This window comes from Schistocerca nitens, chromosome 2, assembly GCF_023898315.1.
Source record: "Schistocerca nitens isolate TAMUIC-IGC-003100 chromosome 2, iqSchNite1.1, whole genome shotgun sequence".
In the NCBI taxonomy this organism is placed as follows: Eukaryota; Metazoa; Arthropoda; class Insecta; order Orthoptera; family Acrididae; genus Schistocerca; species Schistocerca nitens.
In genome coordinates, this window is record NC_064615.1 from 202,204,742 (window position 1) to 202,232,018 (window position 27,277).

Below are 27,277 nucleotides of genomic sequence, written 5' to 3' on the forward strand. Positions count from 1 at the left end.
ACCACCTTATATCTGAAACGGCATTTTCAGTCGCCACGATCACAGGTTTTGGACTTAATTAAAAGAACATGTCGTTTACGAGACACGTTTCCAGTATCGGTTGTCCAACAACGTTTGGGCAAGATGCGTTAGTGACTTCCTTGCACGACTACGTGGTGGCAACTAGACACATTTTTTTCTTCCTGGACGACTGAAGTGTGTTCCGCCGGTAACGGGGAAGAGGACCATTGAATCTCTGTATTCTAAAATCGTGCAGTGGCTCGCTATTTAAATAAAGATGATCTCAGGCGGTGGGCAAAACGGAACAGAAATGATGTACAACCAGTGTAATCTCCAAATCTCATACCCTGTTACTTACTGTGGTGTCACGTGAGAGAGTTTGTATATTCACGATGACATAATACAAAAAAAAAAAAAAAAAAAAAACTGCGAAACGTCACAGTGGCTGCAGTAACTACGAGCGGAGGTGTGCCACAAATTTTCCAACTAGAGATACAGTCATAGTCTCAAATAGCTGACCTGTGTTCTGCAAACAATGGTAGCTACTTGGAACATCTACTGGGAATGTTAAACCTCTTTCTTGCAGCCTAAATTAAAATCTCTGCGACATAAATGCTGCTATCACCTGAGCTGTTTTCTGATTCTCAAAAAACATGCGGCCCTGAAAATATTTTGTAAAGAGGCTTTTAGTTTTTTTTTCAGTATAGATTTTATCATATCATTTTGTAACCAACAAAGATGAACAACCATCCGCGAACGGTGTCACGGAGCGCTATTGGCGCAATCATGAACATATATTGTAAATAGTAACGACTCCGCAAATCTTACTTAGTTTAGCGCAAAAGGTGCTTTCCCAATAGACAACTCTTCTGTTCTAAAAGTGATGTGATAGGTTCTATGGATGGTTGTAGTTGTTAACAAGTTACGCGCGCCGTCACTGCCGTGGTAGTGTCGGTCCCCTGGGCCTGTCGGTGTACTTTTGATTTGAACGAGGCCGGTCCGTGGGAACTGACAGCGCACTTTTTTCAACGGACTGCCGTATGCTCTCATATGATCAGGAAGGTCAATAGCAGTTTTTCCTGCATTATATTCAGTAACAATTTCTGGTTTTCGAGAAATCCCTCTTTTGGTTGTCACATTTTTCATTACACTAGAATATTTGACGGAAAGAATCAAACGTCTCTATTGTCTTTCCATTTCAGAACCGTAATTCCTTGACTATTCTGCCGGCCGGGATGGCCGAGCGGTTCTAGGCGCTACAGTCTTGAGCTGCGCGACCGCTACGGTCGCAGGTTCGAATCCTGCCTCGGGCATGGATGTCCTTAGGTTAGTTAGGTTTAAGCAGTTCTAAGTTCTAGGGGACTGATGACCTCAGAAGTTAAGTCCCATAGTGCTCAGAGCCATTTTTTTTAACCTTGACTATTCTCTTTTGTAATCAGTTCACCTCGTTTCAGTTTGGTCGTTAGAATTTCTTTGCGATTTAAGTATTTCGACAGGTTCATAATAGTTTTTAAAATTTTTCTTCAGTGCCTCGATCACGAACTGAACTTCTCAGAGACAATCTGAAGCATGAACTTTTTAATTTTATTGCGTTATATTGATAATTGTTACTTATGGACCGTCTAATTACAACTGACTGAAACACAATTTTCGTGCCATACGCGTTTAGCCTTTATTCTCTGCAAGGCAATGCAGTGGCAGGTTTCGTGGGTGTTGTTCAACATGTTGCACTTTTGTTCCATTTTCGTCGCTGTTCTTCTTATAATTGCCATTTGAGATTCCGTTTTTCAGACTTCACAGCACCAGTAACTGAATACTTGTTTTAATGATTACACCAACCAACACACAACATTAAAACAAGTATTCAGTTCCTAATGCTGTGAAGTCTACAAAACAAAATTTCAAATGGCATTTATAAGATAAAAATCGCCTAAAACGGAAAAAAACATAACATGTAGAACAACATTCATGAAACCTCCCACTGAAGATGCCTTGCAAAGAATAAAGGGGAAACGCATATGGCACGAAAATTGTGTTTCAGTCAGTTGTAATTAGTCGGTCCAAAAGTAAAAAATTATCGACACACCATAATATACTGGGCAACTGAGGACGAGAGGACTACAAAACTTGAAATGCAACTTTTTTGTTGTCTGCGAAATACAGCATTCTCAACAGAATTTCGACACGATCTCTGCTAGTTACCTTTCGCGGTAATGTTTGAATAAATATTGGGTCCTGGGACCAATCTAAACGCATGTATGGAAGATTCACCAACGCCACCCACAAAATCAATCCTAAAAATCGGTTTATTACATCTTGTTAGTTGGTATCCATTGATTTAAATGTTTGGAAACCACTATTATTTGTATAACATAAATATTTGTTCCCAGAATGAGATTTTCACTCTGCAGCGGAGTGTGCGCTGATATGAAACTTCCTGGCAGATTAAAACTGTGTGCGCCGACCGAGACTCGAACTCGGGACCTTTGCCTTTCGCGGGCAAGTGCTCTACCAACTGAGCTACCGAAGCACGACTCACGCCCGGCCCTCACAGCTTTACTTCTGCCATATTTGTTTTTCACTGATGTGTTCAAATAGTTCAGCTGTGACAAAAATTGCATAAAAACCTTCGACTTTGTAATACTTCTGCACATGCTCATCGCTCACTTTGGCACCGTGGGCACTCGTAAAATGCACAGTGTTGGGTTGGTTGCCTCGTGGATCACATCACTTACTTTCTCACTTAACTGAACCATTAGACGAATTACCAATGTCAGATGATGGCGGTCGCATACACGGCGACTTTACGTGGTATAAATAATGCACTCTATAAATAACAGTCTTCTCCTCGAGACTTTTCGGAAATAATCGCAGCGAAGCTAGCTGTTCCTTACACAACTGTGGCTTCCTCTGATTGGTCGACCCTTACCATATCATGCCCGTTTATACACCAACTCATCAACCGAAAAGTGGTGTACTTAGATTGTGTTTACTTGCCTAGCTCGAAGGCCGTTACCGACAGAATTTTTTTCCACGGTACGCCTGTGTCCTAGTTGGCAAGTACAGCGTGGCCGTCCGACGGGTTGCCGCCCCGGCAGGCGCACCATTACACGCCCGTTCCTACGCTGCAGCCGCCGGAACACAGACCGTGCTTTTGAACGTCAACGTTGAGCGTGCAGAGTTCAACGTTCTGTTGAACGCTCAAAAATTATTCGACTTGTGCACACGGTACGTATCCCCCGACGTGGTATGCGCCACTGCAGTGCGCTCCTGGGGCAGTTGTCCTATGTGATTGGCTCTCAGATCCCACTGTTTACCAAATGGACGGTCGTAAAATTCCTGTGTAATTCTACTGAAACGCACATTTCCGCCGTTATCCATCTGCTAGTCATACTGTTCTGTCTTAAGTATACGTAAATAACAATTTCGACATCTATGAACATAGTATGAGGCAAAAAGGAAAGCTCAATGTCCAGTCAGTAAGGACCTCGGCCTACAAAAATCTATTAAAAATAGTGCGATGCAAATTTACAATAGTTATTCACGTACATTATTTCATCATTCTAAATTTTTTGTAAAACCCTAACTTCATTTGTACTTGATCACTGTTTCTGCTCACTAGCACAATCTTTACAACATGTGAAATACTAAATTTGAAACAAGGAAGTACGTAATTTCTTACTACAAGTAGTGTAAGCTTTCTTGCAGAGAAAGTCAATCAAACAAATTCATCTCTCAGAAAGAGCGGACTTACAGTAGGGGTGACAGAAATCATGCGATAACTCCCAATATCGTGTCAGACCTCCTTTTGACCGGCGTAGTGCAGCAATTCGACGTGCCCTGGACTCAACAAGTCAGAAGTCCCCTGCTGAAATATTGAGCTATGATGCCTCCATAGTTGTCCATAATTGCGAAAGTGCTGCCGGTGTAGGATTTTGTGCACGAAGTGGCATCTCGATTACGTTCCATAAATGTTCGAGGGGATTCATGTCGGGCGAACTGGGCGACTAAATCATTCGCTTAAATTGTCCAGAATGTTCTCCAAACCTAACGCGAACAACTGTGGCCCAGTTACATGCTTGGGAACATCATTTCCATGAATAGCTGCAAATGGTCTCCAAATAGCCGAATACAAGCATTTCCAGTCAGTGGTCGGCTCACTTGGACCAGAGGACCTAGTCCATTCCATGTGAACACAGCTCATACCATTATGGAGCCACCACCTACTTCTACAGTGCATTGTCGACAACTTGGGTTAATGGCTTCGTGCGATCTGCACCACAATCAAACCCTACCATCAGCTCTTACCAAATGAAATCTGGACTCATATGACCTGAGGAAAAGTTGAATTTTGCGCTAGATACGCTTGGCTGCTACAAAGCCAATCACCTAAAGCCAAATCCCAACAAGACTCAGGTATGCGCATTTCACTTGAAGAATAGAGAAGCTCGGCGGGAACTGGAACTTACATGGCAAGGCAAACGACTGGGGCATTGTTCAACACCAGTATATCTGGGTGGTACCCTTGACCGAACTCTGCCCTTCAAAAAACATTGCCATAACACCAGGCTGAAAATTAGTTCACGGAATAACATCTTGAGGAAGCTCACATCCACCGCCTGGGGAGCAAGTCCTCCCGTCCTGAGAATTTCGGCTCTCGCTTTGTGTGTGTGCGCGCTGTAGAGTATGCTTCACCTGTGTGGAGTGCATCCACTCACACCAAACAGGTTGATATTGCAATCAATGAGACCGTCCGAATCTTGTCGGGATGTACGAAGCCAACTCCAGTCGATAAAAACTACCCGATTGTTGGAATAGCTCCCCCCACTATTAGAAGGGCTGTTGCTGCTGACGTAGAGAGAGCTACGCGAACTTATGATCCCCGACATCCACTGGATGATCATTAGGCTTTAGTCCGTCGACTGAAGTCGTGAAAGAGCTTCATCGCCAGGATTGAACACTAGAGGGAACACCAGAGTCTAACCGCATCACCAGGTGGACGAGCAAGCTGCCACGTGATATTCCTGTAAAGGAAAAGCTAGCTCCAGGAAATGACTTGCCCTACCCTATTTGGAGATCGCTCAATCGTCCTAGGGTGGGCGTTCCTCTTTGCAAGACCAACATGCGAAAATGGGGCTTCTTCCAGCTGATGGAGATACATCCTGCGGGTGCGGAACAACACCAGACCCGGCCCACCTGCTAATTTGTCCTCAACTTGAATAATCCTGCACAACACAGGACCTGATCGAGGGAAACAACAAGGCCATCGGAGTTGCTACCTTTTGGAAATGCTGACCAGACACGGAAATGAAATGAATGATCTGACCTGATCACGGTTTTCCAGTAGACTTGGGGTCCAACTGATGTGGTCACGAGCGTCGGTCGTCTGCTGCCATTGCCCATCTACGTCACATCTCGCCGCACTGTCCTAAAGGATACGTTCGTCAGTTATTTCAAGCTGTGTTGCTTGTCTGTTAGCAATGACAACTCTACGCAAACGTAGCTGCTCCCTGTCGTTAAGTGGAGGCCGTCGGCCACTGCGTTGTCCGTGGTGAGAGGTTATGCTTGAAATTTGGTGTTTCGCAAACTCTTGACACTGAATTCCATAACGATTTCAGAAACAGAATGTTCCATGCGTCTAGCTCCAACTACCATTCCGCGTTCAAAGCCTGTTAATTTCCGTCGTGCGGCCATAATCATGTCGGAAACCTTTTCACATAAATCACTTCAGTAGGAGAGACAGTGCCGCCGACACACCGCCCTTTCATACCTTGTGTATGCGATACTGCCGTCATCAGTACTTGTGGATATTGCTATTCCATGACTTTTGTCACCTCAGTGTATATTTACATAACATCGAATATTATAGAATATTCTTTTGTTAAACTGGTAATAAAGTATCAGAACCTATTAGAAAACGAGAAGATTAGTATAAAAATATTTGGATCCAGTGGAACGCGAGCCAACAACGCATCATACGTCACATAACGTATCTGCTTTCCTCCTGCTCATTAAGCTACACTGATCATAAATGATCTACGACCATACTTTTCGTCTTAATATCTCCTGAAAACTTAATGTTAGATATGTTACTAACTGACATTTAACAAATACTACTAAGAAGAATGCGTTTTAAATGAATCCTCAATATTCCTTTACCTTGAAACGGCATACTTTCATAATACGCAAGTTACAATAATTCTTTAGCCAAAAATATGACGTTTCCCGTCATTTTATTAGAACAAGTCGTACAATTAACAACGGTTTTTCCACAGATCCGCAATTTTCTGGTGCTTAGAAACAGTATATACGCATATGGGCTTCAACTGAAAGCCAAAGTGGCGTCTTGTGGCTCTGTACTGAAGAGAGACGGCGTCATATGACGTAAGTGGCATTTTTCCATTTCATTGGTCTACTCCCAAACGCGCGTTCAGAATATCTGGCATGCTAAATATTGCCCTGCATGTTCGGAAACACTCAGCTCAAAGTGCACTTTGCATGCTGTGACGTCAGAAACTCGGCACATTCAACTCTCGAATGCGTGGTCCTCGTGCCGGCGGCTTAACACACGTCAAGTGGTCGTCGGCATGCCGCCTCATCGGAAAGCAACGTAAAATCGGCTCCGCGCTCAACGTGATGACCCTTTTTATAGTGTGTCCGACAGAGACGCAGAGACACGAAGAAGAGGGAGCCAGGAATCGTAATAGAAAAAAATAATCTCTCGCGTTAAATTAAACGAGGGATGGCTATGAAACAACAGCAGCTAACTCACCGGAGAGCTGAGAGGAGGCGCCGGGGGCGGCGGCGGGAAAGGGCCCGGTGGCTCTTCGGGGGCGGAAAGCGCAGGCCGCGGACGGCTGCCTCCGCCCGGAGGCGGCGGGGGCGGAGGAGGCGGCGGTTCGGGCACCGAGAGCGGGCGTCGCAGCGGCAGCGACGAGGGCCTCTGCGGAGGCGGCTGCTGCTGCTGACCAGGCGGCGACGTGCCGGCGGCGGAGGCAGACTGGGGGCGGCCGCAGCAGCAGGGTGAGCCGGGGGCGGGCGCCTGCGCCGCGCCCGCGGCCGACATCTTCAGCGACGCCGGGTAGCTCGTGTGCAGCAGGTAGGTGCTGTTCTCGACACGCAGGATCGCCTCGCACGCCGCCTTGTCATGCACGTTCTGCAACAGAACGACGCAGTGGAGGCGGCGGTGAGAAAAGGCCGATCAGTGTGTCCGACGGTGAGGTCTGTAGTGTCCGTACTACAGTAGAGAGAAGAGAGAAGAGAGAGAGAGAGAGAGGGGGGGGGAGGGAGGGAGGGGAGGGAGCGGGGATATTAAACTTTCAGATAGGCAGTTTGTCCCAAAACGCACTATAAAAGAAAATATTGTGCGTGGACTAAGAGAAACAGCTGAAATACGACTACCAGGGCAAATAAGTGCGAGTTACTGGAGCTGCAGCAGGAGACTAAGTTAGAGTTTGCGACAAGTGCGCTCCCTCTGATTTGTCCGAGACACTACTGGGGAAGCGCTGGCCGCGGGCCGACCCGAGGAAACGGAGGAGTCGGTCGCGTGACGAACTGGCGCCGGTCAGCAGAGGCGGAGTTACTGACTAGTGCGCTCTGGATAGGTGTTCCCGTTACATTCGTTGGAAGTGATGAGAAAGTGGACGAGGCGTCCATTCGAAGAAACCGGCGAATGAACTATCGTAATAGTACACCTAGAGTTGCAAGACTACCGTAGGCTAACGTATACTATTGCAGGTAAGCGCAGAGTACAGTAGATTTCCTAGTAACTTTGGTCAGGTAAGGTTGTACTTGCGTTACCTCTAGATTAGGTGTGTTGCATGTCTACCGGGCGTTACCTCATAGCGATCACTTTCTTTGCGTTAGACTCCCCTAAAAACTGGAAGTGGTGAACCGTCTAGAAATTGATTAGGGGTATATGAAGGGCCGGTTAACCAAGAAAATATTTTTTTTTCTACATAAATATCCTATCTGATACTTAAAGGTATACAGTATTTATAGCAAAATTGAAATTTTCAATGTTTAATTCATATTTTATTCGAAAATTGTTGATTTGTAATGTGAAACAGACGGATGTCTTAGTGAACATTAAGAAAACAATATAGATTTATCATACGGCGCTAAAAAAGCTTTCTTCGACAAAAACCTGAGAATAAACGCAAAACAAAAGTACATCAAACATCGCTTCAATACTTCGTCGAACTTACGTAAAACATGTATGTGTTATTCACTAACAAAGTTTGCCTTTATCAGTAATAACAGGAAACTCTTGGCTTCTGTCATGGGGAAGAACGTTCTATTAAGTACAAAATAACAACAATAAAAAATCAAATGGCTCCAAGCACTATGGGACTTAACGTCTAAGGTCATCAGTCCCCTAGACTAAGAACTACTTAAACCTAACCATCCTAAGGACATCACACACATCCATGCCCGAGGCAGGATTCGAACCTGCGACCGTAGCAGCAGCGCGGTTCCGGACTGAAGCGCCTAGAACCGCTCGGCCACAGCGGCCGGCAACAACAAAATTATATATTTTTTACGTTTGTGCATGTAATTTGTACTTGCATAAAAAATAACTGCTTTTTTTACATAAATACGCAGAAGTTATGCGATCATTTAATAAAACGCAATTTATACTCTGCAAGGATTTAAAATAGACGATAGACTAACACTGAATTATGAGCGGTTCTAATTATGTGCAAAAAGAGGGGAAAAAAGCAAAGAGAAGTCGTGGGCTCTCAGTTTCCATACTAACATTCATTTATGTTTCTTTCCCTACCAGTGATAATATACTGTCGGTGATCCATTTACTACTTCATTTATGCACCGTTCCAAAACTATCGAACGGTAGTTTTGGTACAGCGCATCTCTGCGTATACCTCAAGTGCCATAAGAAAAGCATTACGTATCTCAGAAACGTCTAGCAGTTTTTCTTTTAAGTGGAGAATCGAATCTTTTTTTTCTGAACGCTTTTTATAAATGCTCGAAATAAAACAATTATTTACTCTGCACTGTTACCAGTCACATTTATATTTATTTTGTGTTTAACTTAACATAAAGCTAAGCGTTTCGAACATGTTCTGTTTATCTTCACGCATGTACATATGCAGACATGTATGCTATTTAATGATAAAATGTCAGTCAATCACCGAGCGAGGTGGCGCAGTGGTTAGCACACTGGACTCGCATTCGGGAGGACGACGGTTCAATCCCGCGTCCGGCCATCCTGATTTACGTTTTCCGTGATTTCCCTAAATCGCTTCAGGCAAATGCTAGGATGGTTCCTTCTTTTTGAAAGGGCACGGCCGACTTCTTTCCCCATCCTTCCCTAATCCAATGAGACCGATGACCTCGCTGTTTGGTCTCTTCCACCAAATAAACCCCAACTCAGTCAATCTAAAACACAGAAATACTTTTACCTAGAGCTTTGTGCTGTGGACAACTTTATCCAACATACACTGTTACTAATTTCGACATTTCGTTCTCCTTGTCAACCAAAATAGAGACTTTTCTTCGCCTACGCATTTCTTATTCTCTGAAACATACATAAACACTGTACGAAATATTTCCGACAGAAACAGGAGATAGCCAGCTGCTGCATTTCCTATCCCACCGGGTGAAGCTCCAAATTACGTCTTAATGGGAATGAAATGTCTGTCTGCAGAAAAAGCGCTCCGCGGCCAGCACTATGACACCTGGACCACTGAAGAGGAGGGAAAAAAATGTCAACTGCTTCGCAACATATTATAACCTCCAACTTACTAGTTTAGGCTGGCTTTCAGACTATACGATAATGCGTATCGTACTCGTTTCATTGTCAGCGGAGATGTAAATTTTAAGTGCGAAACTGTTTTCCAACTGCTCTCAGTTCAGAAAATAACACGCACTTCGTTTAAACGTCCCATTTACTAACTCGTTCTCCACAGCCAACATACAGTAAGCTCACTGATTTATCGACACGACATTCAGCATGCTGTGTATAATCATATACACGAATAAGACAAAAAGTTATGACCACTAGCCAGCGTTTGATTGAATGCCTCCTGTTGGTTGTGCGGGAAAGTGACACAGTAAAGAAACTATGTAAAGGGAGAAGAGGCTAACGAGGGATTATTCTGGAAACCACAAATGGGGAAATTCACTGACATAAGCGACTTTGACTACTGTCGTAACCATCTATGGAAAGTGGTTGACTGACGGTGAAACCACGAGTACGTGGCAAGCTGTTACATCCACTCCCAATTACAGAACGTGGAGGTTGGAAGCTCGCCCGCTCTGTAAAACAGGATAGGCGGCGATATGGGGCAGATCTGATGACAGGGTATAATAGTAGCGTAAGCACAAGTGTTTCGCAGCGCACGTTATTGAACAAGGGGCTCCGCAGCACATGACCCCTTTTTGGTTCCATGTCGATCCAACGAAATCGTCAATTACGACTGCAGTGGGCACGGGATCATCGAGTCTGGACGTGGACCAATGAAAAAATGTCGTTACTCGGATGAATTTAATTTCCTGTTACATCGAGTTGCAGGTCGTGACCGTATACGCCATCATGCAGGTAAATGGCTGCCCAAAACATGAACCGCGCCAGGATGAAGGCCAACAAGGGTGTTATTGTTTTATGGAGGACATTCAGTGGGTTTCCATGGGACCTGTGATAGTCATCGAAGGCATCATGACAGCTGTGGATTGGTGAACATTATTGAGGATCATTTTCATGCTTGATGTCTTCTCCGACAGCGATGGAACCTTGCAGCGCAATACCTATCCCTGTCACAAGGCCAGAAACGTGCATCAGTAGTGTGAGGAGTGTGATACAGAATTCACACTGATGTTTCAGCCATCAAATTCCCCTGATGTGAATCCGATGAAACACATCTGGGACGCTATCGGGAACCAGCTCCGTGCCCACAAACAACCGGCCCGTACTTTATGGGGACAGCGAGACCTGTGTGCAGACAACTAACAGCTTACCAAAGACATATCGAATCCATTACACGCAGAATCACTTTTGTATTGCGTTCCAGAAATGGGCCACCATGCTATTAAGCAGGTGGTCACAGCTCGGCTCGCCAGTATATACACAGATTTCTGGAAAGTCAAACAATGGAAAATCTAGGATGGAATGTAACAATATTATGAGAAGGAAAGTTGCTACTCACCATACAGCGGAGATGCTGGGTCGCACATAGGCACAACAAAAAGACTCTCACAATTAAAGCTTTCGGCCATTAAGGCCTTCGTCAACAACACACACACACACACACACACATTATATATATATATATATATATATATATATATATATATATATACTCACGCAAACGCAACTCACACACATGACTCGTGTCGTCGACACGAGTTGTGTGTGTGTGTGTGTGTGTGTGTGTGTGTGTGTGTGTGTGCGCGCGCGCGCGCGAGCGTATGTGTGTGTTTGTGTGTCTATTGTTGACGAAGGACTTACTGGCCGAAAGCTTTAGTTGTGAGTCTTTTTGTTGTGCCTATCTGCAATCAGCATCTCCGCTATATGATGAGCAGCAACTTTCCTTCTCATAATATTGATTTCTGGAAAGTGTTCGATATTGTACCTGCAGACGATTTAAAATGGTCCGACGTTACGAAATAGAGATTCTCAAATACGTGAATGGCTTCACGATTTTTTTGACGAACAGGATCCAGTAAGTTGTCCTGGGTAGCGAGTGTTCATCGGAGACAAGTAACGTCAAGAGTGTCATATGGAAGTGCGATAGGACCTCATGTTCTCTATTTAGCGTTTTCTTAACCGCAATAAGGGGACCACACCCCAACCACGAAAAACTCCTCCTCCCTCCCGCCCCCCCCCCCCCCCCGCACCCTACACCGTAACAACACCTTCTCCGCACTACCCAAGATGGCAGGTAACGTTCTCCGTGCAGTCAGCAAATCCAGACCTCATATACCGGGCTGCAAAAGGATATATCACGATTCATCACTCCAAATCACTCGTTTCCAGTCATCCACTGTCCACTGGCGTCTTTCTTTACACCACCTAAAGCGTCGCTATTAACTACAGAAAAGTGTGTGTTATGAGGTGCTGCTCGTCTACCGTATCTCTTTAATGAGATACGGTAGACGAGCAGCACCTCGTAACACACACTTTTCTCCCTAAGCACAATCACTGTGCTAACTGGACTGTTGGTAGCACTTTGGAACTCAACGAGTGCTTCCTTCCACTGATTTCATGTGAGTTTCGGCAACCATTCTCCGCAATACTCTACGTCCCTGAACGATAATGCATAAGGTCACCAACAGTTGACTTCGACAGCTTTAGAAGGTTTAAAATGTCCCCGACGGATTTACTCGTATTGTGTGTATTGTGAATTAAAGCAGGGACCTAGAAACGACGGAGAGGCTTCGTCCCACCGCAGCCCTCAGTTGTTCACAGCCCCACAACAGACCACAGCCATCAACCCATCCCACTGCCGCCCCACACCGAACCCAAGATTATTGTGTGGTTCGGCTCCCAGTGGGTCCCCCTCCCAACCGGCAGCGTCTCATACCAGACGAGTGCAGCCCCAAATGTTTGCGTGGTAGAGTAATGATAGTGTACGCGTACGTGGAGACAGTGTTTGCGCAGCAATCGCCGACATAGTGTAACTGTGACGGAATAAGGGGAACCTCGACACTAATCCACCGGGAGGATTCGTGCTGAGGACCGGCACGCCTTCCCGCTCGCGGAGCAGAGCGTTAGACCGAGCGGCTCTAGCCGGGAAGGCATACTCGTATTACTCGGGCGCCTAGTCTACGTTCGAAGTCTGAGCCGATGACCACGATTTTATAATGCAGCAGCAGCAGCACAGATCTTTACGCTCATATCAATCTTACTCTCCTGACATCTTCAAACTTTTTACGCATTAAACAATGTCCAACGGAGATCACATTTTTATTGTAATAGCATCCTCTCCTTATTTCAGATCTGAAGATGATCCTACTCAGCCGAAACCAATCATAATATTAATAAGAAAGGTTTTTTACTGTGCTCTGTTCATAAAATTATGAAACAAGAAAACAGTTTTCTCCTGGTAATACAATATCACCTATCTACAATGATACGAAGTTACAAATCACTACCTGTCAGGTGTTCAAAAAAAATGGTTAAATGGTTCTGAGCGCTATGGGACTCAACTGCTGTGGTCATCAGTCCCCTAGAACTTAGAACTACTTAAACCTTACTAACCTAAGGACATTCCACACATCCATGCCCGAGGCATGATTCGAACCTGCGACCGTAGCGGTCGCGCGGTTCCAGACTGTAGCGCCTACAACCGCTCGGCCACTCCGGCCGGCTTGTCAGCTGTTATTACAAGCATTTCCTTCTGACAAAACTACAGATATCTACTTCATTATACACGAGATCAGACAAGAAAAGTATCAGATTTCTCCCATTACTAAGGCACTATTCGTAGTGGCGTAGTAATGAGGCATGGTTTTAGTTTTCGACACTGAATTGTGTCCATAATGCACTGTCAAGCTTCATCAAAAAATCAATCGACTCAGAGGTAGTGAACAAGCAGTTTATTACAGATATGATTTCTACAACTTGACGTTCCACTTCCGACTTCAGTAACGAAGGTCTTTTCTGGGAAGCAGAACACGGTATACAGGCTCTTATACATTTGTTTTATCATCTTCGAAATTGCTGTTCAATTGTGAATCGTATACACTGTTATGTGATTTCGTTAACAAGTTGTAAACCGTCCTTTGACTGCACTTCGTCAGTAGTTATTAATATAATAGCAATGGCTCTAGGAAACCTTCCCACATGCCACGTAAAAATTGGGTTCCGGTTGAAGATATCAAAATGCATACCGTTATCATCGAATTAAGTTTCTCGTAGTTCGGTATCAGGTACCGCAACTACATGTATCTTGCCAACTGAAATAAAAATAAACTAAGGAAATACTGAGCTTTTTAGAATCCACGGAGCGCGCCTGCAATCACTGTCTCGCAGAAAATAACTCAATTCTGTAGTACTTTCGTCTACATTATCGATAAATACTCAAATCTATTGGAGTTAGTTTCAATCGAGTACTGGCGTCGACGTGGAACACAGTGCCACAACACGGAAGAACAAACCGTATTACACAGATCATCTTCCACCGCTGTACGTGATGCTATTTAGATGCACACTCTCTCAATTGTGGAGAAAGCTCAGGTTTGTGATAGCCCTTGGATACCAAAGCGCACGAGAGAAACAAAACACACGAGATCGTAAACATCAATTTAAAAGAAACAACGAAAGGGATAAATAAATAAAAAAGCTGACACTTGCAGAAACTAGCATTTGGCAGCAGAGATCAAGCAGCTCTGTGAGAGGAAACAACAGAATATCAACGACAGTAAAAGGAAGATTTCCGCCATAAACAAGCAACGAAAATTTAGCGTACTACTATCATGCAGCCGGCAGTTACGCAAAAACGTAAGTAACTGCAAGTAAAGAACTGTTCTACATCTGGTTATTCTATGAGCAGCAAAGCCGGTATGGTAACAGCTTTAAATTTAGATGATTGGACGCACAAAAAAAATTTTTCTGTGTTTCTCAGGCGACTTCATGCTATTCTTCATAATTCTTTAGAATTATTATACGATGTGCATCTGCGTGGTTACTTGGGAAAATTAGAAAGAATTTGCTACGTTGAAGAGTTAAACAACTAGTTTGTAATGTAAGCAGTACACCACGCGAGTGCTCAAAATAGCTACCACGGCTGTACATAGTAAATTACGTAAAATACTCTTTAGTTTGTGCTCCAGTGCTTTGCTAAAATACATTTTTATACGTATCATCAAAAAGCTGCAGTAAAGCTGCATTTTGCTGCAGCTAGTTTGACTACGTCACCATCTGGCGACTTTTAACACGTTGACTGCCACGACGTCACAGGCGGCCACAGTAGAGCCTCACGCTTCACGCCCAGACCAGGTAGTGGAAGATCCATCACTATGCGTGCGGCAGTCAACGAGTTAAATTAAGTACTCGAAACTATTGCAGCACAATACAATTTCATAGTAGTTTTTTAGTGGTACATATAAAAATGTAAACTACTTAATTTTCCTTCCGTAAGTATAATCGCATGCATGTATTGCACCTCAACAACACCTTAACAACATTATGGTGAATGCCGTAAAGGAATGTGTAGAGAACTTTCGAAAAATTATAAATGTAAAATACAATTATGTGTATTGGCGATGAGAGTGTTGTGTTGGCAATATGCAGTTTGGGAGTACATGAAGGTAAAAAGGTATCCACTGTAGCGAAATGTGATCGCAATATCCAATGTTTCACCTTTAAAGATGAATCTGCTGTTGACAAAGCTACAGAACGGACGTACCTTTCGAAATAATACTGGCGTGCTAAGAAACTACTGAGTGATGTTGCAATTTGCCGGGAAATCATTACACAACTCCTCCGATATTTGGTTACATGCATTGGAATGTGCCTTCAATACAATTCAATTTGTGTATGGTGGCGAATGTTTATCATGTAATTGGGACAATCAGTCAGCTTGGATAATCAGATCCACGAAAGAAGTGGCTTCTAAGGCGCTTGTTCGCCCGATTCTTGAGTATGGTTCATCTGTCAGGAATCCCTATCAGGTAGGACTGATAGAAGAGACAGAGAAGATCCAACGAAGAGCGCAGCGTTTCGTCATGGGATCGTTTAGCTAGCGAGAGAGCGTTACGGAGAAGCTAAACAAACTGCACTGGCAGACGTTACAAGAGAGGCGTTGTGCATCATGGAGATATTTGCTATTGGAATTTCGGGACAGTACTTTTCAAGAGGAGTCGGACAACATATTACTTCCCCCCTCCCACATACATCTCGCGTACTGACCATGAGGAGAAAATTCGAGAAATTTGAGCCAATAAAGAGGCTTACCGACAATCATTCTTGCCACGCACTATTCGCGAGTGGAACAGGGTTAGAGGGATCAGATAGTAGTACCGAAAGTACCCTCCGCCACACATTATTAGGTGGCTTGCAGAGTATGGCGTAAATGTAGATAAGTACTTTGTGTTCTAACAAATGTACACGAATCCACTCTACCGTATTTACCGTATAAGAATGATGTTCAGACTATGTGGTGCAGGATTTGCGTTGTTGGTGTCACGACTTGCCGTTAGGCGCCGGTGTTGGTACGGCGACGTAGGGTTGAAACAAGCATCAGTCCGCACTAGTTTCAGACTGTCAACATGGGTCTGGACAAGGTGAGCAGGGCCTTACTCGTAAAGCTGCTTCATCAAAACAACAGTAACAGTGCTGCTCGCGAGTCCCGACGCGTTATACTGAGAGGTCCTCTTCCCGCACAGGGGTTGAACAATATCGGAAGGTCGAATTAAATAATGATATGGGACTTTGTCCTGGGAAAGGCGGCAGGCCAGTTTGTGCCACAAATCGTTGAAGAAGTTAATGTTGCCAAGGCTAAGAATGCTGGACACAACGTGCGATCTTCAAGCAGTGCACGAGCTGTGTCACACGAGCTGAACATTCCGTGACCCACCGTTATTTCGGGCAGCATTAGAGAATCTCTAGTGCGGTTTCAGGGTGTCGTGGATACAGATGGTCGTCACGTCGAGCAACGTTTGTAAGCTAGAAGGTAAACATGGTACGCAATTATCAAATGTTATCGTCTCATATGGAAATTAAGACGCGTTTCATGGAATGGTTGATTCGTTATTTCTCTTCCGCGTGTCCTTACAAACGTTACCACAAAGTTTCGTTGTGCTAAGATCATTCGTTTGTCGTGGAGGTTCTCTCAAGTAGCGAAAGTTTAATTATAACCACCTTGTATTTATGGCTAAGAAACACATTCTTACGAGTAAATACATCAAGAGAGAAACTCAAAAGTACTTCGCAATATCGTTTATGTAGAGGAAGCTCCCCTACGCATGTGAAAGCTAAACCGTGGGGAAGCTATAGAGGACCTGATTGGAGGCAACAGAAATGAGGAAGTGGCGGAAGATGACCATAAATTGGATGGAAAGAAACACAAATCTATAATTATTATGGGAAATAAAAGGAGGAAACAAGTCTTCTTCTTCTTCTTCTTCTTCTTCTTCTTCTTAGTGTGTCTGTCCTCTTCGGACGTTGGCGATCATCATGGCTATTCTGTCTTTATCAGTTGCAATGCGAAACAGTTCTTCAGAGCAAATATTAAACCAAGATCTAAGGTTGTCGAGCCAGGAAATTCTTCTTCGTCCCGGAGTCTCTTTCCCTCGATTTTTCCTTGCAGGATGCGTTGAAGCAGCTCATATCTTTTTTGATTCCTCATGAAGTGGCCAAGGTATTGTAGTTTGCGACACTTGATGATGTTGATCAGCTCTGGGCTTTTGTTAACTCGACGTAGAACCTCGACGTTTGTCACTTTTTGAGTCCATCATATTCTCAACATTCTTCTGTACAGCCAGAGTTCACGGCTTGGAGTCTAGTAGTGGTTGCCTTTGTAAGGGTCCATGCTTCCACACCGTACGAGAGAACTGAGAACACACAGCACAACTACATCTACATTTATACTCCGCAAGCCACCCAAAGGTGTGTGGCGGAGGGCACCCTACGTGCCACTGTCATTACCTCCCTTTCCTGTTCCAGTCGCGTATGGTTCGCGGGAAGAACGACTGCCGCAAAGCCTCCGTGCGCGCTCGAATCTCTCTAATTTTACATTCGTGATCTCCTCGGGAGGTATAATTAGGGGGAAGCAATATATTCGATACCTCATCCAGAAACGCACCCTCTCGAAACCTGGACAGCAAGCCATACCGCGATGCAGAGAGCCTCTCTTGCACAGAGTCTGCCACTTGAGTTTGCTAAACATCTCCGTAACGCTATCACGCTTACCAAATACCCCTGTGACGAAACGCGCCGCTCTTCTTTGGATTTTCTCTATCTCCTCTGTCAAGCCGACCTGGTACGGATTCCACACTGATGAGCAATACGCAAGTATAGGTCGAACGAGTGTTTTGTAAGGCACCTCTTTTGTTGATGGACTACATTTTCTAAGAACTCTCCCAACGAATCTCAACCTGGCACCCGCATTACCAACAACTAATTTTATATGATCATTCCTGGGGAGCCGCATTTTTGTGTTCATGGTAAGATCGTGACTCTTGAAGGCTGAGCTCATCGAGTTGAAAACACTCCTCGCCTTTCCGATGCGACACTTTATCTCCTGCGAGTTGTCCCACGCTTCGTTAACGATGGTGCCCAGATATGCGTACCGTGAAACTCGCTCTACGCTTGTGCCATTGATGTACAGATTCACACCTAGAATATTCTTCCTGCTGATGATCATAAATTTTGTTTTGTTTGTGCTGATGTCCAAGCCGTATTTCTTGCTTATCTCAGAAATTTTGTTTATCAGCTTATGCAACCCTTCCATTGTATCCGCAAACACCACGGTGTCACCAGCATAACGAAAGTTGTTGAGTGTGACCCCATTCACTGAGATTCCTTCTTCCACATCAAGTAAGGCTTCTTTGAATATGCGTTCTGAATACAGGTTAAAGAGTATCGATGATATTATACAGCCCTGCCTGACGCCACGTCGTATTCTCACTTGTTCTGGTTGGTCATGATCTATTCTCATGACTGCATATTGGTTCCAGTATAAATTCTTAGCTCTTTCCCATCAATTCCTGTTTCCTTTAGTACGTCTATCATTTGTTCATGCTTCACACGATCAAATGCCTTCTAATAATCAATGAGGCAAGCAAATACATCACAACTGTTGTCCCTACATCTTTGGAACTATACTTGTACACTAAATACTGCTTCTCTTGTGCCAATTGCATGTAGAAACCCGAACTGGTTGGGCGCTATTTGGTCTTCACAAATATTGTATATCCCCTTGTGGTTACTTTAAGAAACAGTTGTATACTTTGGCATTCGGTTTCTTAGATAGAACAATGAACTCTGATGTAAGCCATTTTGAAGGGATTTTGCCCGACGAGTAAATGTGGTTGAATATTTCTGTGATCATTTTTACTTTTTCTTTATTGAGTAGTATGAGGAATTCTGCTTGTATACCATCTGGCCCGCTGCTTTCTTCCCTTCCTTCATTTGATGTATGGCCGCTTCCACTTCACTTACAAGGATATCTGGTCCTTCTCTGTCTAATATCTCTGGTTCTTGCCTCCTCTGGTCATCTTTGAATAACTGTTCTAGAAATTTCTCCCACGCTCTGTTTTTTTCTTCGTTATTGATTATGAGGTTGTACTGTCATCTACTGGCTTCTCACTGTTTGATTTGCGATATTTTCTTGTTGCCTCTCTGACATTCCAATGCACGTTAAAATCATCATACCTACTCTGATAAAGTTCAATTCCTGCAAATAATTAAGTTTTTTCCTTATCTTTGGCTTCTCTGATTTTCTTTCTGATTGTATTCTGTATAGCGTTGTATTCCACCAAATTAACCTTTTTCTTCCTCCGGTCTTCCTTTAAGTCCAGAATCTCACTAGTTACCTAAGTTTTCTTCTTTCTAAGGTCCGGTCTCAAATACTCTTCTTTGACTCCTTGTACCGCTTCTCTCTCCATTTGTTGTTTAAGGCTGTCTTGACTGTCTGCTTTAAGGTAGTGTCTTTCAACTTTCTCAGGTCGTATTTTCGTGATTTTAGGAGACAACATGTTTCATTCTGATTTCGAAATTTTCTACGAGTGGGATATGGTCTGATTGTATGTCTGCTACCTGATACGTTCTGACATCTGTACAACTACTTCTATAGTCTGGTAAGAGAAATAAAAACAAGGAAGATATTTATAGTATACAACTTTAGACAGAACGCCTTTCGCATAAATGTTTTCGAAGGTAATAAAACAATAGGCCGGAGACAAAATATACTTTCACGTTGTAAACACTAAACTAAGCTGGAAAAATTATGGGACAAGCAAGTACCAAACGCCTAAATATAATGGCTGCTTCGATAATGTGTAGACTTCACGAATAAATGAATGGTCATGTTTGTTTTTCGAAGTTTCTTTAAGCGTAGCACACAGCTTTTACCTCCATGCCTATTTGTGACTGGGTATGTGATTAACAATTGGTTTTTACTTCGTGAACAGGCTGTCAAACCTTTAGGCTCAAAATTATGCAGGTGGTAAGAAGATGCTAAGCAGAGTACTTTGAGATAAGAAATTAATATCTGGTTATTTCATTGATACAAACGGCCTACACCACATAGCAACAACTTTAGCTCATACCAACTGTTCAAAGTGAGTCTATGGCGTAAGCTACAACGGCGTAGAAAATAAGATATTCAAGTTGTCTGTTGTACAACTAGACAGACAGTTACACTCTACCAATCGGTTGCTCTTCAGTTTATATGGTTGAAATGGCTCTGAGCACTATGGGACTTAACATCTGAGGTCATCAGTCCCATAGAACTTAGAACTATTTAAACCTAACTAACCTAAGGACATCACACACATCCATGCCCGAGGCAGGCTTCGAACCTGCGACCATAGCGGTCGCGCGGTTCCAGACTGAAGCGCCTAGAACCGCTCGGCCACACTGGCAGGCTCATCAGTTTATACTCGTGCTCCATACACAAATGCCTTGATGTTACTCCGCACGACAAATTCGGCGTGGACGCATTACATATGACTGTGTATTGTTTTTCAAGACTGCCCCACCAACGTCGGAAATACGCTTCACACCATTTGTCATTCAAGAGTTCGTACTGCCTGCAATAGTAACATACGACAACTGACCCTTTTATCGAATTACACTCCTGGAAATTGAAATAAGAACACCGTGAATTCATTGTCCCAGGAAGGGGAAACTTTATTGATACAGTCCTGGGGTCAGATACATCACATGATCACATTGACAGAACCACAGGCACATAGACACAGGCAACAGAGCATGCACAATGTCGGCACTAGTACAGTGTATATCCACCTTTCGCAGCAATGCAGGCTGCTATTCTCCCATGGAGACGATCGTAGAGATGCTGGATGTAGTCCTGTGGAACGGCTTGCCATGCCATTTCCACCTGGCGCCTCAGTTGGACCAGCGTTCGTGCTGAACGTGCAGACCGCGTGAGACGACGCTTCATCCAGTCCCAAACATGCTCAATGGGGGACAGATCCGGAGATCTTGCTGGCCAGGGTAGTTGACGTACACCTTCTAGAGCACGTTGGGTGGCACGGGATACATGCGGACGTGCATTGTCCTGTTGGAACAGCAAGTCCCCTTGCCGGTCTAGGGATGGTAGAACGATGGGTTCGATGACGGTTTGGATGTACCGTGCACTATTCAGTGTCCCCTCGACGATCACCAGTGGTGTACGGCCAGTGTAGGAGATCGCTCCCCACACCATGATGCCGGGTGTTGGCCCTGTGTGCCTCGGTCGTATGCAGTCCTGATTGTGGCGCTCACCTGCACGGCGCCAAACACGCATACGACCATCATTGGCACCAAGGCAGAAGCGACTCTCATCGCTGAAGACGACACGTCTCCATTCGTCCCTCCATTCACGCCTGTCGCGACACCACTGGAGGCGGGCTGCACGATGTTGGGGCGTGAGCGGAAGACGGCCTAACGGTGTGCGGAACCGTAGCCCAGCTTCATGGAGACGGTTGCGAATGGTCCTCGCCGATACCCCAGGAGCAACAGTGTCCCTAATTTGCTGGGAAGTGGCGGTGCGGTCCCCTACGGCACTGCGTAGGATCCTACGGTCTTGGCGTGCATCCGTGCGTCGCTGCGGTCCGGTCCCAGGTCGACGGGCACGTGCACCTTCCGCCGACCACTGGCGACAACATCGATGTACTGTGGAGACCTCACGCCCCACGTGTTGAGCAATTCGGCGGTACGTCCACCCGGCCTCCCGCATGCCCACTATACGCCCTCGCTCAAAGTCCGTCAACTGCACATACGGTTCACGTCCACGCTGTCGCGGCATGCTACCAGTGTTAAAGACTGCGATGGAGCTCCGTATGCCACGGCAAACTGGCTGACACTGACGGCGGCGGTGCACAAATGCTGCGCAGCTAGCGCCATTCGACGGCCAACACCGCGGTTCCTGGTGTGTCCGCTGTGCCGTGCGTGTGATCATTGCTTGTACAGCCCTCTCGCAGTGTCCGGAGCAAGTATGGTGGGTCTGACACACCGTGTCAATGTGTTCTTTTTTCCATTTCCAGGAGTGTAGTTTAGGGACTTCAATTATAGAAATAATTTTGACCGTTAAGGTTTAGGAAACCCTGCGTTTTTTAAGAAGTGGGGTATTATGAGGACAGAAAGGCAAGCATCTGTATATTTAGAGAAAGCATTTGATTACGTTGACTAGAGTGCATTCTTTGAAATTCTGAAGGCAACAGGGATAGTTACAGCGAGAGAAAGGATATCAATAACTTGTACAGAAATCAGACGGCAGTTACATGAATTGGACATGAAATGCGAGTGAGACAGAGTTGTAGCCTATCTCTGATGTTATTAAATTTGTACATTGAGCAAGATGTCAATGAAATCGAAGAGAAATTGGGAAAAGAAATTAAATAGCACGGAGAACAAATGAAAACACTGGCGTTTGTCGATGACGTCCTAACTCTGTCGGAGATGGCAAATGACTTGGTAGAACAGATGAGGGAATGAGCAGGTTTTGAAAAGAGGTTATAAAATGAATATCAACAAAAGTAAAACAAGGGTAATGGTATGTACAAAACAAAGTAAACGCAAAGCTCCATCGTTCTGACCTCAGACGATAACATAGGAACCGACCGACTGCCGTGTCGTCCTCGGCCAATAGTGTCATTTGGAGGCGGTATGGAGGGACATGGGGTCAGCACACCGCTCTCCCAGATCTTGGAGCCGCTACTTCTCATTCAGGTAGCTCCTCAATAGCCATCACGAGGCGTAGTGGATCATATTCCAGTCCTATTATCAATGAAAAATCCCCCGGGAATTGAACCAAGGTCCTCCGCGTGGCACTCATTTACTTAGACTATGCAGCTATGGATGCGGACGTAGTGGTATGTAGGCGAATTAAATCAGGCGATGCTGAGGAAATTAGATTAGGAAATGAGACACTATAAGTATGTAGATGAGTTTTGCAATTTCGGCACAAAAATCACTCACGATGGCCGAAGTAGAGAGGATATAAAATGTAGACTGGCAATGGCAAGAAAAGCGTTTCTGAAGAAGAGAAATTTGTTAACATGGAATACAAATTTAAAGGTTACGAAGTTTTTTCTATAGGTATTCTATGGGGTGTAGCTTTGTGCGGTGTGAATTGTGGATAATAAATATTGGGTTGCCGCATAAATCCGTAGCGTTGTTCCATAAGTTTAATAAATACAGCAGATACACATACCAGAGACTTTAGTCACCAATAATACATTCTCCTTTACTATCTGTAACAGTCTGCCAACGCAGGGGTAGCTGTTTGATTCCGAGACTGTAGAAATCACGTGGTTTTGAGGCGAAGAACTCGTCGAGCCACGTGCGGAGCGCATTTATATCTGGAAAGGAAGTTCCTTGAAGCTTGTTCGGCAGAGGGCGAAAGAGTGAAAATCTGAGGGCGTAATATTAGGTGAATAATGTGAGTGCGGAATGACTTTCCCACCCAACTCCAGTATAGTGCTTTTTGTCAGTCTAGCAGGATGCGTGCGGGCGTTATCGTGGAGCGGAGTAGCATCACTTTACGTTGTCTTCCTGGTCGTTGTTCTTACATTGTGCTTGCAAGACGTCACCGTTGTTGACAATTAATGTCAGCAGTGATGGTTACACCTCGGGAAAACAATTCATAGTACACCACAAAGTCGCTGTTCTAGCACATCCATAACGTTATCTTTTGTGCATGCGCGCAGATCTTGGTACAGGGAGTTGCTGATTTGCCTGGGCTCAACCATTCCTTTCTTTTCCTTACGTTAGCATAAACACACCACTTTTCGTCACCAGTAACGATAAAGGATAGGAATGGTCGGTGTTGTTCACGGGCCAATTGATGACGAGCAAGCAGAAATACACATATAGTAACCCGCTGATTTTTTGTGATTTTGGATTAGAGTATGCGATAGTCATATACCGATTTCTGAACCTTCCCCATTGCGTGCAGATGTCGCACGATGATAGAATGGTCACAGTTCACCACATCTGTCAGTTCTCGAGTACACTGATGTGGATCATTGTGGATTAATGCTTTTAAACGATCTTCATCAAACCCCAAATTTCTTCCTGAACAATGGAAAATCTCTAATGTCAAAATGATCCTCATTAAAATGATAAAACCATTTTATTGTCGTGCTCTGTCCAATGGGATTATCCATAAATACGGTACATATGTCTCTGGCAGTCTCCACTATTTTCAGCCCTATACTAAACTCAAACTGAAGAATATGTCGGAAATGTTCCGAATTCTCCACTTGGCAATTCATTTTCTAATGTCCACAGAGCCACTCACTATCTCCAAATGACAAAAGGACAATATGTAAACTCAAACAGCAACAGTGAATTACAAATAAATATGACAATCGATAAATAAACCCTTAGCAACCGGAATGCCGACATGCAAAACAACAACGCTACGAACTTATGCACCACCCCAATAGTTCATACCAGAAAAAAATAGAAGCTTTTGAGATGTGGTGCAACAGACGAATGCTGAGGACTGGACTGGTAGATTGACTAACTAATGAAGGGATAATGCATCGAAATGAGGACACAAGAAGTGAAACAACCTGACTATAAAAATCAATCACATGATAGGAGACATCTTTAGGCGTCATGGAATCGTCAATTTGGTATTGGAAGGAAGTGTGTAGGGTAAAAATAAAGAGGGGGACTCGAATACAGTAAGTAGGTCAAGCTGCAATAGTTATGTAGCGCTGAAGATACTAGCAGCGGCTGGACTAGCGTGGAGAACTGCATTAAACCAGTCTTCGGACTGATGACCGAAACAACAACTACTTAAGTTCTCTCTGAAAGAATCTTACAGGTATAAAATCTAGATCACCCGTATCCCTCCACCAAAACAAACGGGTAAGATTCTCGCGTCTCGCATTTCAGAAAGAGAAAAATGCGAGTACGAGAAACAACTACGGATACAAACGGTCGCGAGAGTTAACAGTCTTAATTAATAGCACGAGAAAGCACGGTTCCTTCGCATATATATCAGCACGACTTGATTCATGAGCCGCGTACAGGTCGGTGCTCATAATGTGGTATCGCGACAGGTATTTTGCACGCATTTGCCACGCCGCGACAAGTTTCGAAAACAAGCGAGCATCTCGGCGGTGCAGGCCGGCCCGTCTTGCCGCCAAATGCACGGCAGAAATTAGAACCGCCTGGCAGCTGCCAGAAGTGGAGAGATTGCAGCATCCACGCAGTGCTCCGTCGTGCGCGCCACAATTTCTGCCTAGATCAGATGCCGTGCACCGGAGACAGTTTCACTTCTCACCTGCTTTGTTACGAAAATAAGCCGTGCATTACCCGCAACCTTCAGCTGTCTGCCAGGGAGGGCGCCACGAGGGGAGGGGTGGGGAGAGGAGGGGAAAGAAGAAGCGAACTGGCTATGTATGGAGGGGGAGGGGTGAATAGTACAAGAGCGGAGATGAGAAAGGTAAACAATGAAAACGGCTGCTCGAGACGCTGGCCGCAGGATAGAAGGACAGAACAATAACAAGGCGACGCACGAGAAAATGTAATCGTAAGGGCGCGAAAATAGGCAACGAGAGTGGAAGGTGGAAGGGGCTGGACAGAAGAAGAGCTGAGAGAGGAAGCGAAGTAAACAATGAACGCACAAGTGTGATGCGCACTTCACCGCAAGGACAGCTACAGAAGAGAGGAGCGCGAAATGTGATCGTAACGAAATAAACATGTAGCACCCGACCAGAGCGGAGCTTTAAAACACGATACGGGGAGTCTCTTGTGACTACAATTCGTTCCGCGCAAGTGCATTCTGTGTGGTGAATACTTTGAAATTGCTCGACTCAAGGACACAGGTTCTGCGTAATTTACAGCCTAAAAGCACTCTTTGCAGAGAGCACTTCGTCTTGCGGTGTTCATGGGCCTGCTAAGGGTACACCTGCTTTAAAGAGAGCTTGACATTGTAAAGGTCAGAGACACATAAATCGAAACGCTGACAGAAAGTGAGTGTCAAAAATTGTAGAAAAATGTCATTCTAAATTGAATAGAGAAGTTTTTTTGGGCGAAAATGAGGTTTCAAACTGATCATAAAACACCTCTTGGTGTTTGTAGCACCAGATGGTACTGTCACGTAATAATACTTTGGATTATTGTTTTAGGAAATGCGAGTTTACTCTGCTTCTAAACTACATTCCACGAACTCGAACAATGTTCGAGGTTAGAACCACAACTGTATAAGTCATTGTGGGAGTTGTTTTAACTTCAGAAGATTCTGGAACAAAAATGGTTCAAATGGCTCTGAGCACTATGGGACTCAACTGCTGTGGTCATAAGTCCCCTAGAACTTAGAACTACTTAAACCTAACTAACCTAAGGACAGCACACAACACCCAGCCATCACGAGGCAGAGAAAATCCCTGACCCCGCCGGGAATCGAACCCGGGAGATTCTGGAACAGCATGAGCTGCTTACATGAGAAGTACAGTTCCTCGACAAGGTACCTGCGCAGTGTGGAATAACTAGGATTTCAGGAGTACAACATGTAAACCGTGACTTAAGCGGTCGGCGGAAGAAAGTGCTAATCCTCAATTTACGAAGGACTAGTCTGATCACGGTATCTATAACTTTACAAATGTACCACGTACGGGTAACAAGTAGTTCGTTCAATTTGTACCACTAGAAAGTACTGTCTACTTTATAAATTGTTTTGCTTAATGTATTTATGTTCTTCACTTTATATGTGACGAAAGATAACATGAAACAATACTAAATTATGCTTTAGGGGGGTTAGCACCTTTTACCCCGCCGACCCCTTCACATTTAGTCTCTATCGTGTATCTGAACAACAGCTACGATGACAGTTTCGATCACATGACAGCCATGGCACGATTAATTGCTTTGAGTAACGCTTTTCTCCACTGCGAGTAGCGTGTTACGTATTGTAACCACAGCACTGGTGACAACACATCATTGTATGCCAATCACATCCTTATGACGATAGCAGTAATTACGATATTAATGAATTTTCATTATTCAACTATAGTATCTGCCACAACATCATTAACTATGCCTGATATGCTGCCACATGATGATCATTTTGACAGAAACTAGTAGTAATCACAGTGCTGTTCACTCATAAGCTTCTCGTGATTTACGTGACGA

The 27,277-nt window shown here is 44.4% G+C and overlaps 1 protein-coding gene and 1 non-coding gene across 2 annotated transcripts in view; both read right to left on the reverse strand.

Annotated features, from left to right (window-relative positions):
• Positions 1-27,277, reverse strand: part of LOC126234922 (TGF-beta-activated kinase 1 and MAP3K7-binding protein 3) — a 359,286-nt gene that overhangs the window by 271,824 nt on the left and 60,185 nt on the right. The window contains exon 2 of the mRNA XM_049943662.1: positions 6,773-7,156. Coding sequence (XP_049799619.1) covers positions 6,773-7,156 — 384 coding nt within the window. The remainder of the gene's footprint in view (positions 1-6,772; positions 7,157-27,277) is intronic.
• On the reverse strand, positions 2,457-2,530 carry Trnas-cga (transfer RNA serine (anticodon CGA)). Its single transcript has one exon. It is a non-coding gene; the product is annotated as a tRNA-Ser (tRNA).